The 17403-nt window shown below is 38.4% G+C and overlaps 1 protein-coding gene across 6 annotated transcripts in view; it reads right to left on the minus strand.

Moving 5' to 3' along the window:
• The window catches only part of ANKRD44 (ankyrin repeat domain 44), a 219690-nt gene that overhangs the window by 107757 nt on the left and 94530 nt on the right, over positions 1 to 17403 (minus strand). For all 6 annotated transcript variants that reach the window (XM_006159916.3, XM_027776323.1, XM_006159917.3 and 3 more), the window contains exons 10-12: positions 6245 to 6327; positions 5015 to 5078; positions 2994 to 3062 (exon numbers count right to left, since the gene is read on the minus strand). In XM_006159916.3, coding sequence (XP_006159978.1) covers positions 2994 to 3062; positions 5015 to 5078; positions 6245 to 6327 — 216 coding nt within the window. The remainder of the gene's footprint in view (positions 1 to 2993; positions 3063 to 5014; positions 5079 to 6244; positions 6328 to 17403) is intronic.

Consider the following 17403-nt stretch of genomic DNA (forward strand, 5'->3'; position numbering starts at 1 on the left):
TCCTGCTGCCGTCTGGTTCAGGTCTACATGACTGATTTTTTGAACTATTGCAAGGCCATCCCATTAAGAGAATCCTTAGCTCTAAACAAGCTTCCATCTAATTTCTTGTTGGTACAAGTGAAGAACTGGGTTTTCTAAGAAGCAATACCCACATATGACAATCCTGTTCTAAAATCTTTAGTCCTCCTCGCTGAACAAAGTCTTGATTCTTTAGCCCGAAATTGCAGACCTGCTCAAGCTGTTTCCAATCTTCTAGTACAGAGTCTATCTCTCCCCTGTATGTGTCCATTCGAATTTTCAAAGTGAATGACCTGAGGTTTACCAGGTCATGTCCATACTTCCCTCCACCATTGACCATGTTGGTTTCCTTCTGGAATGCCCTTCTCTACTACTTCTACTCGTCAGAGCCACATCCATCCTTTGACTTCCACAAGTTCTTTCTTTTGTCTGAGATTGCTTGCTATTGTCTGGGTTTCTTTTGAGCTACCTCGATATTTATTTATTTATTTATTTATTTTGGAGAGGTTTTTGCTATAGGGCACGTGTGCTCGCCAGACAGAGAGAGATAGAGAGACAGAAAGCGAGAAATCACCCCCCGGGGGGATGGCCATGCCGCAATCCCTTCTCCATTCTCCTCTCGGGATCTGAGTTTAAGCCACCAGGTCCGGGACACGAACTGCATAGCCATTATGCTAACTTCTGGTCCCGCTACCTCTATTTTTAACTGCTGGTATAGTCTCATCTTTCCCACTGAACTGTAAGCTCCTTGAGGGTAAGGATGTAAGTGAATAGAAAAATTACACAACGATGTTCAGTGAATGAATGTAAAATACATAAATTAATAAAAAAAAGACTCACAATGAAAAAAAGAGAAATGTTTAAAAGAGTCATTCAGGTTGAAATGAAATAATGCTAGACAGTAACTTACAGCTATATGAAGATATAAAAATGTCCAGCAAAGGTAAATAGATAAAGCCAGATATAAAAACATGCATTTTTAAAATTTTGCTTTGTAATTCTAATTCTTTCCTTCAAGATCTAAAATACAAATACATGCAAAGAAAAGAAAAGAAAAACTACATAACAAAACCAGAAGCCCCCAGGTCTAGTCTGGACAGATCCACGAGTTGACTCAAATCATTCCCCCTCTCTGGGATGTCTTCCTCATCCTTATTTAAATGAAGACCTACCACCAGAGGACCTTGTCCTCAAAGGTCCTTTCTATGTTTAAGGCTCTGTTTACATATATAAATCATGGAGTTTCTCTGGGGTCAGCTTTCTTATCTACTAGCACACCCTATACCTCATAGAGTTACTTTGAGAAACTAAGTAAATAATATTCAGAAAATATAAGCAACTTTTAAAGAGCAAGACTGCAGAAATATGAAGTAATTTGTTTTACATTATTCATTTTTAATTCACAATTGTTTAATACTTTTTCTGGTGTGAATATTTAGGGAACAGAATACTAGAAATAAAGTAACTTCAAGAATTATATCAGTTTTCAAATACAACTATTTTGTATTTATAGGCTCTTTTACTAGTTGACTTTTTCCTCTTTAGTATCAAAGAAGGAAATCACTAGTATTTTATGTATTGAATTGTTTATGTTTAATTAATTAGTCTGAAAATTATTAGCTATCCATCACATGATAGGGCTCAAAGAGAAAATGATACCCAGTCCCTGTCTTTAGAAGACTCACTGTCAGATGAGGAGAGATAAAAAAAAATCCACTAGAAGAGGTGGGTGTGTACTTCAGTCATGGGTTATGTAGAGTGCTAGGGGGTCTACCTGAGTGGCAAGAAGGTGTTGCTTGCTATAAATCTGTAAGGGTGAGCAGGAATTGTCTTAGGTAGGTTGGTAAAAGAAGAAATTTGTAGGGATCAGCAGTTAGCCTAATGGTTGTGTCGCCAAACTCCCATATAGTCAACCGTGGTTTGAGTCCCAGACCCGGTGGCTTAAACTCATGCTGAGCACATGTACGTGCGTGCCCAAGTTCCCGAGAGGAGAATGGAGGAGAAGGGATTGCGGCATGGCCATCCCCCCTGGGGGGGGGTGATTTCTCTCTTTCTGTCTCTCTGTCTCTCTCTGTCTTTCTGGCGAGTGCACATGCCCTATAGCAAAAACCTCTCAAAAAACAAAAACAAAAACAAAAACAAAAACAAAAACAAAACAAAAAAAAGAAGAAGAAATTTGTAGCAACTCCAAAGAGCCTGGATACATGTGGAAAGGAGGGATGGAGAAATTCTATGGGAAAAATATATCTATATACATGAAAAAATATACATGTACTAGCTAGCATTATGGCATAGTTTAGCTACCAAAGGTTCATTAAGTAAGAGACACTCTCTGATCCATTGGATATGTGTGAATGTATTTTATGTTTTAAACATGTCTGAAATTTTATCCAGTATGAAATGTCCAATACACATAATGAATGTTCTAGATATTGTGGCCAAATTGTGAGGGGGGTCACTAAAGTGTTCTATACTGCTACAAACAATTTTCTCATCTATTGATACATCCACGTAGGAGATTTAAAAAAACAAAACAAAACAACAACAAAAACAGAAAGAGAAGAGAAGCTGGCTCCTATAAATAGAAGCTCTGGGGCTAGTAGGTGGCGTGGTGGTTTAAGTGCTGGACTCCTACATGGCCAACTGTGGTTCGAGTCCCAGACCTGGTGGTTTGCTTTCTCACTTCCTGTCTCTTTTTCTCTCTCTCTCTCTAGTGAGTGCATGTGGCCTACAACAAATAATAATAATAACAAAATGCTAATGAACAAACAGAAGCCATAAGAGGAAATGCTTTTCTTGTGGTTTTGCTCTCTTTGTTGGTATTTCTCTACAAGAAGGGATTTCCTGTTGGGGATGGGATTCCCGCTCTTTAACCAGCTTCCGTGTTTACCATTTCAACAGAACATGGCTTCTAGATGGACTAGCTCCCACTCCATCTATTTAGGCACTTGAAGCTGAGCTCCCTGATTACATACCTCCCACACTTGTCCTTTTTATGGAAATCTGCTCCGCTGCTCTGCAAGAGTTTGATACATTCCACATTACTAGAAAGACAGGGAAAACATCATTAAGACAGTGGAGATCAATTACTGCGCTATCTTCAGAAAGAGTTGCTTTCTGCAGAGTGCAGAGCAAGATGAAATGACAGCTCCAGGTTTAAATTCTGCTAACGCAAAAATAACCTGAATATTTTAGAGTAATGCCATATTATGAGGACCCAAAGTTCCTAAAGTTCCTTTTTTGCAGCTAATAAATCCATCCATTAAAGAGTGTGGTGGAACGGTTCCAATTCCATGATGAAGGAATATAATGAGTATTACCTGATTAAACCCTCCAGTGATGGTTTCATCATTTATCCTAAAATTCTTTTTCAAAACCATCCAGAGTTTATGGAACAACCACTTAAACCTATAATAATTTCATGTCACCTTAAATAATGAGCCAGAGTGGATAAGCATTACCTTTTATCACAGTAGAATGAATTCACCATGATAATCACTTTCAACTATATACTCCTTAATGGAAAATAAACAGCTGCATTTCCCTGCCTTTGTAATCTAGGTGAATAAGTGTGCAGAACCAAGGCTGAAAGTGATGTAATGGAGCATAGTGATCTTCCAAAGCTTCTTTGTCATTTGCAGTGACAAAGAAGCAATAAATCATGTTTAGAAAAGAGAAAAGGATCCATTTAAGTGACTTTCCTACTGAAAAGCACATACCTAAATATTAATTCTAATCGAAATTTTGAAAATGAATCCACTTTCTGTATAGGCTAATACTTTTAAAACTGTGAGCATAAAAGGAGATAATCATCCATCATTGCTCTAAAGTTGAGATGCTAAGAGGTAGCCTGGAAGTCATTGTTTCATTATAATTTAAATAAGAAAAATGATCTCATTAATGACAAACCTGGGCAGGGCTCTCCCTGCCCCACAACCACCCTTTATAGCCACCTTTGTCAGAGAACTAGTCAGGAACTATTTTGGTCATAAATCTAGGAACTTTTCAGAACATGTATACATCGGCGCAGCATGCCACTTAATACGAAGCACCTGTCTGGTACTTTGATGCCAAAGGATTGAGGTAGAGGCAGTTGTGTTGCTTGTGAAGCTCATACGATTTAGAGACTGGGGTAGAGGGAAGGGGCTCTTTTGAACAATAACATGAATTCTGAATTCAGAGCTAAGTATAAGACTTCAAAAGCGACCCAAGTAAATTGGAAGCCCAAATGCTTCAGTTAATCCACCTTTTATAAATAGGTAATGCCTTTGGTAATGTATAGATGACAAATGAAGAAACATTGCGGTCCCTCAAGAACCAGGAAACTGATAAAGAACCAACACCTTACTTAAACAAGCTCATGCAAGAAACACCATGTTGATCAATGCGTGGTCACACGCCAATAGTATATGGATCAGAACTATAATCCACCCGTGGATATGAAAGAGAGAGTAGCTGATGAAAAATTCTCTTTTCAACTCAAAGGAGCAAAACGAAGGCAAGGATCAAATCACCTTTGGCCTTTTGCTTGGGTTTTCTTGAACTTTGTTCACATTTATCATTACAAAGCCTTAAAATTAGTTTTGAAAAAAGAACAAAATTGTCTATAAATGAACATGAATTACTTAAATCTTGGATTCTCTTGATCTTCACTCACCTACCAGCAACAAAAGAAGAAAAAGGTAGGAAGGGTTTTAAAATTATTATTGTTATTATTGTATAGTCTGAAAATCTATAATTAAAAAAAGAGGAAGACGAAGAAGAAAAAGAAAAGAAAGAGAGAAAAGAAAACAAAAGAAAAACTACTTGTTATTGTTTTTGGTGGGAGAGCAATATACTAGTAATCTGGAAATGCAACACAGTGAGATTTAATATTTGTTAGAAAGGATTCTCACTCATTTTATGAAGAAAATGCCTTTAATTCACAGACAACTTAGGTCAATTAAGATAAATTAGTAATTAAGTCAGAAAATAACTGAAGTTACTAACTACTTACCCTCCTGCAGCAGCAGCATGAAGGCACGTTCTTCCAAATTTATCTGGGGTGTCTATTTCAAAGCCTGCAGACAGCACGTGCTCATTACTAAACAAGGATACTATGCTATACTTTTGTCCTAGTTAAACCACAAGAAACATTGCAGAGACAGAAAAATCAGTTAGTAGAAAAACCAGAACGCAAGCAATTGTAGTCAGAAAGAGGTTGTCATGGAAACGAATGGTAACTGCTCAAGCTTGGCAATTTTATAGGAAGAACCATGAAGTCAAGAAGGATTTATTTTCCCATTCAGCACTGGGTGAACTGCAGCCCCATTTTTCAATCCCAGGATAGAAAATTTATGAAACCAATTTGAGATAAGTAGGGCAATAGACAGGCAGACAGAATACATGAAGAAAACACGGAAGGCCAGGAGTAATCCTAACATGCTAGATAGAGATTTACTTAAGTGTATCCCAACCTTTCAGTTGGTTTAAGATTTGGAAAACAAGCTTTCATGCAGGAATTATTTTTAAACATGTCAAAAGCAGTGAAAGTAAAATCAACCAGAGGTAAAGTGCTGAAAGGGGAAAAAAATGCCTCTGGGATATCCGATGAATTAATTCATAAACAATCTTTGCTTTGCAGACGTCTATCACTTTGGAAAACCCAGAAACTTCTTACTCTATAGGGGCTGCCGGAAGCTATGATAAGAAAGATTAGTAAAGCTCCAAACCAGAAAACGTGCATTGGTTCCAAATAGCCCCACATTGAAAAAGCAAAAATTATGCCTAGCTGGATAGAATCAGACATAGTGATTTCTTCATGCCCCGGGAGTGGGGAAGGTAACCTGACATTTTCTATCACTAAATGTAGGGAATTTGGCCTTTTCTCTTTGTTGAAAACATTTGGTATTAAGCCACCATTTTAAGTCTCAAAGAAGTTTTTCACTTCTGACTCAAATGATTAAAAAGCTCCCGCCATCCCTGCCTCTTCCTCACCCTGGATCACCCAAGATTTAACTTGGAAAATAGACAAGACTCTTATTCTGGAGCAGGAGTGCTGACATTCAGACAACACCAAGGGCTACTGGGAGCTGTCACATGCAGTTAGCTCTGGAGCACAACTCATCCTGCCGGGTCAGGAAAGACACGAAGCACAGATAGCCACTCACGCTGACTACACACCTGAAGCCATGTGACTCACGTACAGGACACAGTAAGCCTCATTTGTGGTAATGGATTTACTTACCCGATGACAACAACTTCCTGCAGCAGTCAGAGTGAGCATTTAGGGCAGCTAAATGTAAAGGGAACATGCTATGGATTCCACACCTGAGGAGGAAAAACAGAGCTGCTCACAGTAACAGATCTCAACCTACATGCCGAAGGACCATTACTTTCCTAGGTGTTCTCTAATGAAAATTAATGACAACTTGTGTAAGGACCCTTGGCTGAAATAATTTTGTAATTCTCCCACTCAAAAAATAATGATGCGATCATTTCCGAGCTTAAAATAATGAAGTCCTGAATCTAAACTAGAATTAAAAGCCCATAAAGAGGGGCTAGCAGGTGGCAAGGGAGGCTAAGGTGCAGGACTCCCACATGGCTGGCCATGGGTCAAGTCCTGGACCCGGTGACTTGAAAAAGCATTCCAGGCACATGTGCATGTGTGCCCAAAATCCTAGGAGGAGAATGGGAGAGAAAGGATTGCAGCATGACTATTCCCCTGGGTGGTGATTTCTGACTTTCTCTCTTTCTCTTTCTTTCCCCCTCCTCCCCCAGCAAGCACACATGCCTGATGGCAAAAACCTAGGGGAAAAAAAAGCCCATAAACACAGGAATGTATATTTTTAAGAAATTTTGTTTCACATAAACAGAAACTTTTTAAATTTAAAATTAATTTTCTTTTTATTTTCTTTCAGCTTAGCAATTATACATCCCACTCATTCATTCACCCGTCTGTTCAACACTTTCTAAGTATCAGATACTATCCTAAATACCAGAGATAACAATGCTGAGCAAGAAAAACTCTCAACATTGAAAAACAACCTGTTTTAGTCTTGATTTGATAAATAGATACTTTTTTTAAGGAGAGATTTTTGCTATAGGGCATGTGTGCTCACCAGAGAGACAGAGAAAGATAGAGACAGAAAGCAAGAAAGCACCCCAGTGGCACCCAGAGGAGATGGCCATGCCACAATCCCTTCTCTTCCATTCTCCTCTCAGGATTTTGGGCATACACGCACATGTGCCCAGTATGAGTTTCAAGCATCCAGGTCCAGGACTAGAACCATGTGAAAGTCTAGCAATGTAACCACTACACCATCTGCTGGTTCCCAACAGATGCTTACTATTGACTTTTCATGTGCCATGCACTTTGCTAAGAGTTAACAGTGGCTATATTACTGAAAATAAAATTTTAGGCTTAAAAGCTAACATTTACTTTTTTTTAGATGAAACTTCATCATCCTGAGGTATTCTCATGTTGTTCATTAACCCATATCACGATAGCCACAAAAACACAATTGGAAGTAATAAGCATTATTTTACATATACTTCATAAACCCAGCATATTTTTTTTTCTAATAGCATCACACCCCCCAAAAAAATATCTAGAAAAAACGCAGACTGACCCCCACTGTAACACAGTCCTCAGGACAATCCTCTAAGGACAGGTAGCCCTCTGATGGCAGTGACTTTTGCCTTCAGAGTTGAATCCTCCACCTCTTCCCAAGCACCTCTTCTTGAACAAGGACCAAAGCCATGTGCTACATTTTAGTTCATAACAAAAGGCATCATGGGGTGGTTTCTGTGTACTTATAAGTATTTATAATGTTAGTGATCATTTCTCATATCTTATATATTTTTTGAATTATTTATTCATTTAATTTTATATGCTATTTTTCAATATGTCCAGAGAGAGAAAGAAACAGAAATTGAGAAGGCAAGCCGTCTGGTCCAGGATTTAAACTGCAGTTAGCCATATGGAAGTTCAGCACCCTAACCACCATGCCACTTATGGGCCCTCATATCTTATATTTTTATTTATTTATTTATTTTTTGAGAGGTTTTTGCTATAGGGCGCATGCACTTGCCAGACAGACAGAGACAGAGAGAGAGAGAGAGAGAGAGAGAGAGAGAGAAATCACCCCCCAGAGGGGATGGCCACGCCGCAATCCCTTCTCCTCCATTCTCCTCTTGGGATCTTGGGCACGGACACACACGTGCCTGGCATGAGTTTAAGCCACTGGGTCTGGGACTCGAATCGCGGTCGACTACGTGGGAGTCCAGTGACATAGCCATTATGCTAACTGTTGGTCCCATCTTACATTTTTATAAATTTGCAAGAGGGCACGTGCATTTACCAGAGAAAGAGAGAGACTCAGAGAGAGGAAAAGTGAGAAAGCACCTCCCATGGGGAATGGTCATGCCACAATCCTTTCTCCTTCATTTCTCCTTTTGGGATTTTGGGCATGAATGCACATGTGCCTGACACTGTTTTCAGGTCACCAATCTGGGACTCAAAGCATGTAGTAGGCCATGTAGAATCCAGCCTCCTTAATTGCCATGCCGCTGGCTGGCCTCATAACATCTCATTTTAATCAACTAACATATTTCAGATGTTAAAAAAATCCTCTCTATAACACCAACAAGTATGAGACCATTGACATCTTGCAGCATTGATCACCTAAGTTTCTTCTCTGGTACAAAGCAGTCCATTTTCAGATTCCATACTCGATAAAGAAATACATACGATACGATTGGAGTTTGTTAAGCTTTGGATAAGTGAATTTTATGTGACATTCCCCCCATTATTATTACTATTACTACTATGTGTGCAAAAGTGTCAAAGTATCTACATCTTCACAGATTTTTTCACAGTATTCAGCACTCTGCAAAATCTGAGGCTGTCGGTAATTAACCACCACTCTCTCCATAATAACTTCGATTTGTTGGGGTTTTTGTTCAGCCTTCTCTCTGTTGGTTTTCCTTTCCCTATATGGAGATTTCCAACCCAGTGTATGTAATAGCTGGCATCCATCAAGGGATGCAATTTTCCCGTCTTCCGGGCAGTGTCATGTGGAGGAGAACTGCTTGTAATTGCCTCTCTCATCATTTACAAAAAAAAAAAAAAAAACAACTCTGAAAAGCAATTGCATCAGTGATGACCTTGATGCTCATGAAAAGGAAGAGGGATTTGGGGGATGGGAAAGAAGCTTTTTTATTCACGCTATTATTTATAGTGTTCTCTTCTAATATAAGAGAAACAATGTGTTACATGTTTACACTTGTTTTAAAAGCTCCTTACTAAATAAAACCTTAAGATAATGTGATTTTGTCTCAAGTTTTGTTTGGGGAAGTTAAGACAAAAATACATAATTAAATATCCCTGGACATTTGGAAGAGGAAAATGAATAGAATTTTTTCTAAAATGGTTTGAAGTTCTCAAAAGAATGTGCCTAACATTGAGACTGGATTTCTCAAGATTTCGTTGGACCTTCTTCATTCTTTACAAATACAGGTATACACATGCATACATATGTAGATGTACACATACAAACATGCACACACATATACTCACTATATGTTATAAAGATATATAAAATGTACATCTTTATATAAAATAATACAAAGAAAGGAATTATAAAAAATAATCTTAAACTCCATAAGAAAGCAATTGAGAAACCCAAAATGTACCAATATCATAATACAGTCCATAAACTTCATTGTCAGTACTTCTAATCAATCTTGCCACTTAACCCCTGTCTTTAGACAATTCATCACTCACTACATTAGCTAATTAAATAATTTTTCTCACCACTACTTATAAACCTGAGAAGATGACAGAGATAGAATCACTCCAGTTTAAAAGATCTAGTAAAAATTCTGTTCGATATATATATTTTTCTCTACAGTTAATAAAATGTCACCACTTCAGCATAGACTTTCAAAACATTAATATAGACTCAAGTACTGTCAGCATTTGAACTGGAAAATGATACTAGAGTTCAAATATAAAACTAAATATTAAGTCAAGATCAGAAGAAAAGTGTAATGTCTAAATCACTGCAAAAATGACTCAAGCATTTCAAAATAAGATTACTCCTTTATTGTTATAAAATAAGACTGTTGATTATGCAAAGATTATAATACCTTTAGCAGAAAATTAGAACTTGGACCGTCTTAGTCAAATAGGAAGCATCACTCTTATTTCATCAGTTATACATTAAAAATCAAGAATAAAAATATCAAATAAGACTAAAGTTAACAACACATAAGTTACGGGAAAGAGGAAACCAATTGCAGTTAAATTGCTACAGTTATTTGAACAGTCATAAAATTAATGGAACACATTTGTATTATCTATTTTTAATTTAGGTTAGCTGGCATCTCTTACCCAGTTATTTCAGAGTAAATGAGCTCTGAAAGACTGTCCACTGTAGAGAGCTCTCAGAGGTGAAGCAAAGGACTTTTGCACCATTAGAATATGGGTTCAGTTAAGCTTTCTCCTTAGCATCACAGAGACATGGCTATCCTTTCCTACATCAATCTTTTCTAGAACCTTCCATTTGGGGCATGTGGTAAACAACACTGTGATAGGTGATGGTGCCTGAAACTTTGGGTTTGAATCTTAGTTTTGCTACTTGCTAGCTATTTGATCTTTCCAAGTACACAATGATTCTCTCATCAGGAAAAGAAAGATTACTACCGTGTCTGCATCATAGAGTACTTATAAGGGCTCATCGAGATAATGCACACAAAGTGCTAAACAGAGCATCTGGCACATGATAAGCCTTCAATATATAGTTACTATTACTATTGCCCTAGTGATTATTATTAGCTTAACTGGTGATCCAGAGTCTTGAGTTTTGAAGTTGTAATCAGGTCGTGTGCTCTTGAAAGCCAAGAATGAATTATGATCAGATAACATTTCTATTATCTGTGTTTCTAAGTTCCTTACTATATAGTCATCCCTTGGAATCTGTGGGGAACTAGTTGCAGGACTGCCTCAGAAACCAAAATCCATGGATGTTCAAGTCCTTTACAACTGGTCCTTTGAATCTTCAAGTTCTACGTCTATAAATGCAGAGGAAATTCTCTCCAGGTTGGTTAAATAATGAATGCAAGAACCGGTGGATAAGAAGGACTCACTACTTATGTCTTAACTTTCCTAGGGAAGTGAGTTTGGTTTCAGTTTACTCACAGAGTGGGGCCAAAAAAAAAAAAAAATTCCTAAGTTTAGAAAATCATAAAAAGATTTTATGATTCTTACCCAAATGACCAACCCAAATAAAAAAAAGAAAACAAACTTCACAAACTTTATCAATGCCAATCCAAGAGTAATCATGTGGCATTTAATATCTGGGGTACATTCTGAGAAGTGCCTCATTAGGTGACTCCCCCACTGTGCAAACATCATAGAGTATACTTACACAAACCCAGACAGTATAGCCTACCTCACACATAGGTTATGTGGTACAGGCTGTGTGCTCTTGAGCCACCGTTAAATGTGCAGTATAACGTTGACCAGGACGTCATTCACTGTATTTATTAAGCACCCTTAAATTATAGGCATTGGATATAACTGACAATCATGAGACCTGGTCCTTTCTATTTGCAGCCTACAGACATTTTCAGTTCCTTTCGAATCAAGCCCAAACACCCTAAAATAGTTTGAAAGGTCCTTCTAGATCCAGCTATTACTTCATCTATGTGTATTCTAGAATCTCAGTGACTTCTTTCCATTCCCCCTAAGAGCCAAGCTCTGTCCTGACCCAGGCTTTCTCACATGCCAGTCCCTCCAGCTGAAGCTTACCTTTCTCCACTGTTTTCATAATGTTTCTCAAATTTATCAGTGCATCCCCAGGGATTGCTAGGAATATATTTTGTCTCTCACGAGTTGTCTATGAGAGTTTTTATATTGCCTTTTCTTTTTAAAGATAATTTACAATTGGCATAAGAGCATATTTTGGACCTAAATGACCACTTAATCACCACTTACCTATGCTAAATTTCAGTGCCTGTTTGTATTTAGAATCACATTGATGCTGGTATAGTACTGGCATGGGCCAATGAGAAAAGAATAAAGATGGTTTTAATAGACAAATGGTATGTCTGAACCTAGGGAGAGCCAGCGATAATGCAGAACACTGAGCCTTTTGTATGAATAAAATTTGGTGGTGGTCTGGATAAGGGCCCCTGTGCAATGTGATTAAGTCCACTGTCTTTGGTTTAGCCACTGCAAAAGTTCTATTCTTATAGTGTCTGTTGAACTCTAAAGAGTCAGCACATTAGCTACCAAGACCATACAGCTATGCAAATGGTGCTTTAACTTTTGCAAAATGTGAGTTATCACATCATCTATTATGCAGAGAGGCAGCAAACTGAGGCAAGATGGCTAAGGATGGAGCTCCATTTCTTTTTCTTTCTTTTCTTTTTTTTTTTTTAGAATTACTTAATTTTTTTGTTTATTATTTTTTTAAAATTTGTTATAGAACATAGACTCTCAGAGAGAGAGAGAGAGAGAGAGAAAGCAAGCTGCCAGGTCCAGTACTAGAATTGCAGTTGGCCATGTGGGAGTCTGATGCTTTAACCACCATACCACCCGCTAGCCCCTCTGATGTTCCATGTCTACTCACCAGCTCTGTGATTCTGGGAAGGTAGTGGAACTTCTTTGTGCCTCATTTACTTTACTTGTAAGATGGGGATAATGGTAGCACTAACCCCATGGGGTTGCAGTGACAGCTAAATGTAGTTTCTCAGGCCACTGCTTTGCACAGGTGAGCACTCACAAGTTTCTGCTACTATTGTGATACTGTGTAGTTAATGTGAATGTTGTTTGTATCTGTTTGTATTTTGTAATTTAAAAAATTTACTGATATGTTACTGTCAAATATCTAAGAAGATCATATCTAGTCTTGTGTTTATACATATGGAAGTAACATCTCAACAAAAATTAGTCTATACTAAGGATCTAAAAGCTTCTCTCTACCTGGACCTCTAACTAATTGCAACTCATCCTTTAGTCTTTGTTAACCACTGTTTCTTCCTAGAGGCCCTCCCTAGCCTTGCCAGACAGAGCTTGATATCCAGATGTTTTCCCGCTTTCCAGTGGCACCTGGCGCTGCTCTGTCATCACATTTACTGTGCACAATTGTAATTGTTTCATTCTTGCCTCCAGTGTATTATAAATTGCAGAAGGGCAGGGCCTCTGTAATCCCAGAATTTAGCATGGCAGATGATACTTTAAAAAGCCCCTGGGACCAGCAGTTAGCGTAATGGCTATGTCGCTGGACTCCCATGTAGTCAATCGTGATTCAAGTCTCGGACCCAGCGGCTTAAACTCACGCCGGGCACGTGTACATGCATGCCCAAGATCCTGAGAGGAGAATGGAAGAGAAGGGATTGTGGTATGGCCATGCCCCCTGGGGAGTGATTTCTCACTTTCTGTCTCTGTCTGTCTTTCTGGCGAGTGCACATGCCCTATAGCAAAAAACAAAAACAAAAACAAAAAACCTCTCCAAAAAAAAAAAAAGAAACCCCCCAAAATGGAGTTAATAACAAATGACCATCAGAGTCAGTTATTTGCACACCTACAAAGTCCCAGTTCTATTGCCATTGAGGCAGGGAAAGAATTCAGAGCATAACTGGTAAGGAAGACAAATAAAAATCTTAGAGATAAGTGCTCCCACCTAACAAGATTAAAGGACCAAAGGATTTCGACACCACGTAAGATCGCATGAGCACTGAGTCAAGTTGCAAAGTGCTTTGACTAAAAGTTAAGAAAAAAAAAAAAAGAAAAGAAAAGAAAGAAAGAACAAGACCATTTTAATGTAGGGTTGACAAGATTCAAATAAATTTATAAGAAAGGAATGGAGGTAAAACTCGTCATATAGAGATCTTTCAAAATATGTGGCCATATAGTTTATGAATTAAGGTTTTTTTCCTACGTGCTATTTTTTTGCTTATGTATTTATAGAAGGAAAGGCCTATTCTTCTTCTCTTTAATAATTTATCCTACATAAACTTATAAAAAGTTCAGAGAACGGTAATTTTTCTGAGGAACTTTTAGTAAATTTAATCTTCTCTAATTCTTCTCCCCTTCATTTTGATATTTTTCCCCCCGAAGTGGTTTCCCTCCCCCCATCTGCACAGATACATAAACACACAGACATGTGCACACACACACAAAATCGCTGCTAATAAAATACTATCACTGAAGGTAGCATGTCTTATCCCAGATATGTTGTGGCAGAAAGAGATGTGGCACTGTGAGGCTGGGACGATGTTTGGCTCATCAGTGTCCCTAGGACACAGCACAGCTGATGGAAAGAATGGCTGTTTGAATAGCTATGCCATGCCTAAGACTCTTTTGTCACACTGCATGCCAGTGTGTGTGTGTGTGTGTGTGTGTGTGTGTGTGTGCGCGCGCGTGCGTGCACACGTGAGCACATAACCTAAAGCAAATAATTACAAGGAAATAAACTTTATGCTTACTGAATTAACTGGGGCTGAGGGGGTGGGATTTTAAGTAAGTATTAGGTCCAGTTTATTTTTATACCTGAAATGGACTTTAGTCATAAGAAAATGAGAAATTCATGGACTTTTTTTCCTGGCTAAAACTCACCAGTTAACCAAGAGTTGAAATAAAAATATCACAGAAAAAGCTAACATGTCACAGGTAAAGTTGGTTTGTGTCTAGATATTTTATTTACTTCTGCTGAGTTTACACTGAACATTCACAATCTCTGACTTTGGGAAGACACGATCTAGTTAGGAACCCGAGACGTTGTAAGAGCCTCTTGAACCCCAGTGTTGCATTCTTTCCACAGAACCGAGCTGCTGCTTTTAACTTGCATCATCCCAATAAAAAATTTCCTTTGACTCGAAGTGGAATCTTTCTCTTCTAAAAAGACTTATCCCACTGCTAATACTATTTGTCAGTATTCTCTTTTTCGGCTGGATCCCAACTTCATACGTAGCCCAAGGCCTCGTCTTTTGCTCGCTGGACACTTGCGAGAGGCTGCCAAGTGTTTCTAGTTTGGACTGCCTCCCATGACTGAAAGGCTGTCAGAGCCATCTTGCTTACACACAAATGGGATCATTAGACACAACCTACCCTACAACCATTTATAATTCTTTTTTTTTTTTTTTTTTGAGAGGTTTTTCGCTATAGGGTGTGTGCGCTCGCCAGAAAAAGAGAAGGGACATAGAGACAGAAAGCGAGAAATCACTCCCCCAGGGGGGATGGCCACACCACAATCCCTTCTCCATTCTCCTCTCGGGATCCTGGGCAGGCATACATGCACACATGCCCAGTATGAGATTCAAGCCACCGGGTCTGGGACACGAACCGCGATCAACTACGTGGGAGTCCAGCAACATAGCCATTACGCTAACTGCTGGTTCCCGACCATTTATAATTCTTTAACAGCTTCTTGATGCTTAGGAATGAAATCCATTTTTTTTTTTTTTCAGCAAGACACACAAGTCCTTAGACCTGTGGCTCTTCCTACCTTTCCACCTCATTTTTTTCTACTCCTCCACAGACGGAGTCCCATTAACCTATGCTTTAGGAATCTGTTTCTGACACATTCACATGCTTTCATCTTTATAAAGGCTGTTCCTTCTCTGTGAAATGTTCTTCCTCACTTTCCCCCTTTCTTTCTACTCCACCTGTTTTTTAAAAAATAATTATTTATTTAATTTTAATTATTCATTCGTTTTATTTTAATTCGACCAGATAAAGACACAGAAAGAGAGAGAGGGAATGTGAAAAAGCAAGTCATCAGGTCCAGGACTCGAACTGTGGTCGACCATGTGGGAGTGTCCAGCGCCTTAACCACCATGCCACTTGCTGGCTCCTCCACCTGATTTTGCCTCATCTTTTTGCCAAAATGTCATCTCTTCTGGGGAACTCAAAAAATCCTGACTGTGTTCCCATCGCCTGGTGCAAACCTCCGTCAATACAAACCTCACAGCACTGCAGTCATTTGCTCTTGTTCTTATCTCTATCTCTGGAGCAGGAGCCCAGGAGGTCATCGGGACCCAGCCCAATACAATGTTGAATTGATGAAAGTAATTCATTCTATCACCCAAATCCACCAGAGTTCTCCATATAATTGGCTTCAAGCACAGAACACCTGACTCTGTCGGTCTGATTTAAAACAGGATTCCCTTATGGCTTTCTTGGATCATTTAAACTTTGGTCCATTCTCAAGTAAGACATTCCATTCTGACAAATAAAACAGAATTCCTAATATACACTGCCCTTGCATTGTTCTTCTAAAAAACTCAGTTACAGTTACCCACAGTCTCTGTGATCAAGGCTAAACTCTTTATTCAGATACTTAAGGTCCTCTTTAACTTGACTCTTAATGGGTTGTCAGAAAAATCATGACACATGTTGCACAGAAAAACAGAAAAAATATGACATGACTTTTCCAGTAACCCAATACTCTGTATTATTATTTTATTTTTATTTTTTGAGAGATTTTTGCTATAGGGTGTGTATACTTGCCAGAGACATAGAGAGACAGAAAGCAAGAAATCCTCCCCCCGACACACACAGGGGAGGAATGGCTATGCTGCAATCCCTTCTCCATTCTCCTTTCGAGACCTTGGGCACACATGCACATGCACCCAGTGTGAGGTGTTTTTGTTTGTTTGTTTGTTGTTTTTTTAAAGAATTATTTTATTAAAATTTACTTCTTTATTTATTTTTAATTTGACCAGAGAAGGACAAACTGGAGGTGAGGGGAGTGAAAAAGCAAGCCACCATGTCTGGGACTCGAACTGTGGTCGACCATGTTGGGGTTCAGCGCCCTTAACCATCACACCACCTGCTGGCTCCCAGTGTGAGATTTTAAGCCACCAGGTCTGGGACTCAAACCACAGTCAACTAAGTGGAAGTCCAGTGATGTAACCATTACAATATGGTTACTCCATATTGTTAAGTAATAAAATAATTAACACTTATTGATAGCTTACCATGTGCCAGACATTGTTCAAAGAGCTTTCAAGATGGATTATCCTGTTAATAACCCTAGAAGTTATAGTTTTATATATATATATACATATATATATATATGTGTATATATATATATATATACTTATATATATATATATATATATATATACTATATTCATGGAGCTCTTATTAAGTAATTTAATCCTTATAACATATAGGTAATATTATTACTATTACTCCTTATTTTTCTTTTTCCATTTCTTCTTTCACTTTTTAAAAAATAATTATTTATTTAATTTTATTCATTTGCTTATTACTTTTCATTTGACCAGAGAGAGATACAGAGAGAGAGAGAGAGAGGAAAAGTGAGAAAGCAAGCCACCAGGTCCAGGACTCGAACCAGGTCTGCCATGTGGGAGTGTCTAGTGGCGTAAAGA

Source organism: Tupaia chinensis, unplaced genomic scaffold, assembly GCF_000334495.1.
Source record: "Tupaia chinensis unplaced genomic scaffold, TupChi_1.0 Scaffold000661_1, whole genome shotgun sequence".
In the NCBI taxonomy this organism is placed as follows: Eukaryota; Metazoa; Chordata; class Mammalia; order Scandentia; family Tupaiidae; genus Tupaia; species Tupaia belangeri.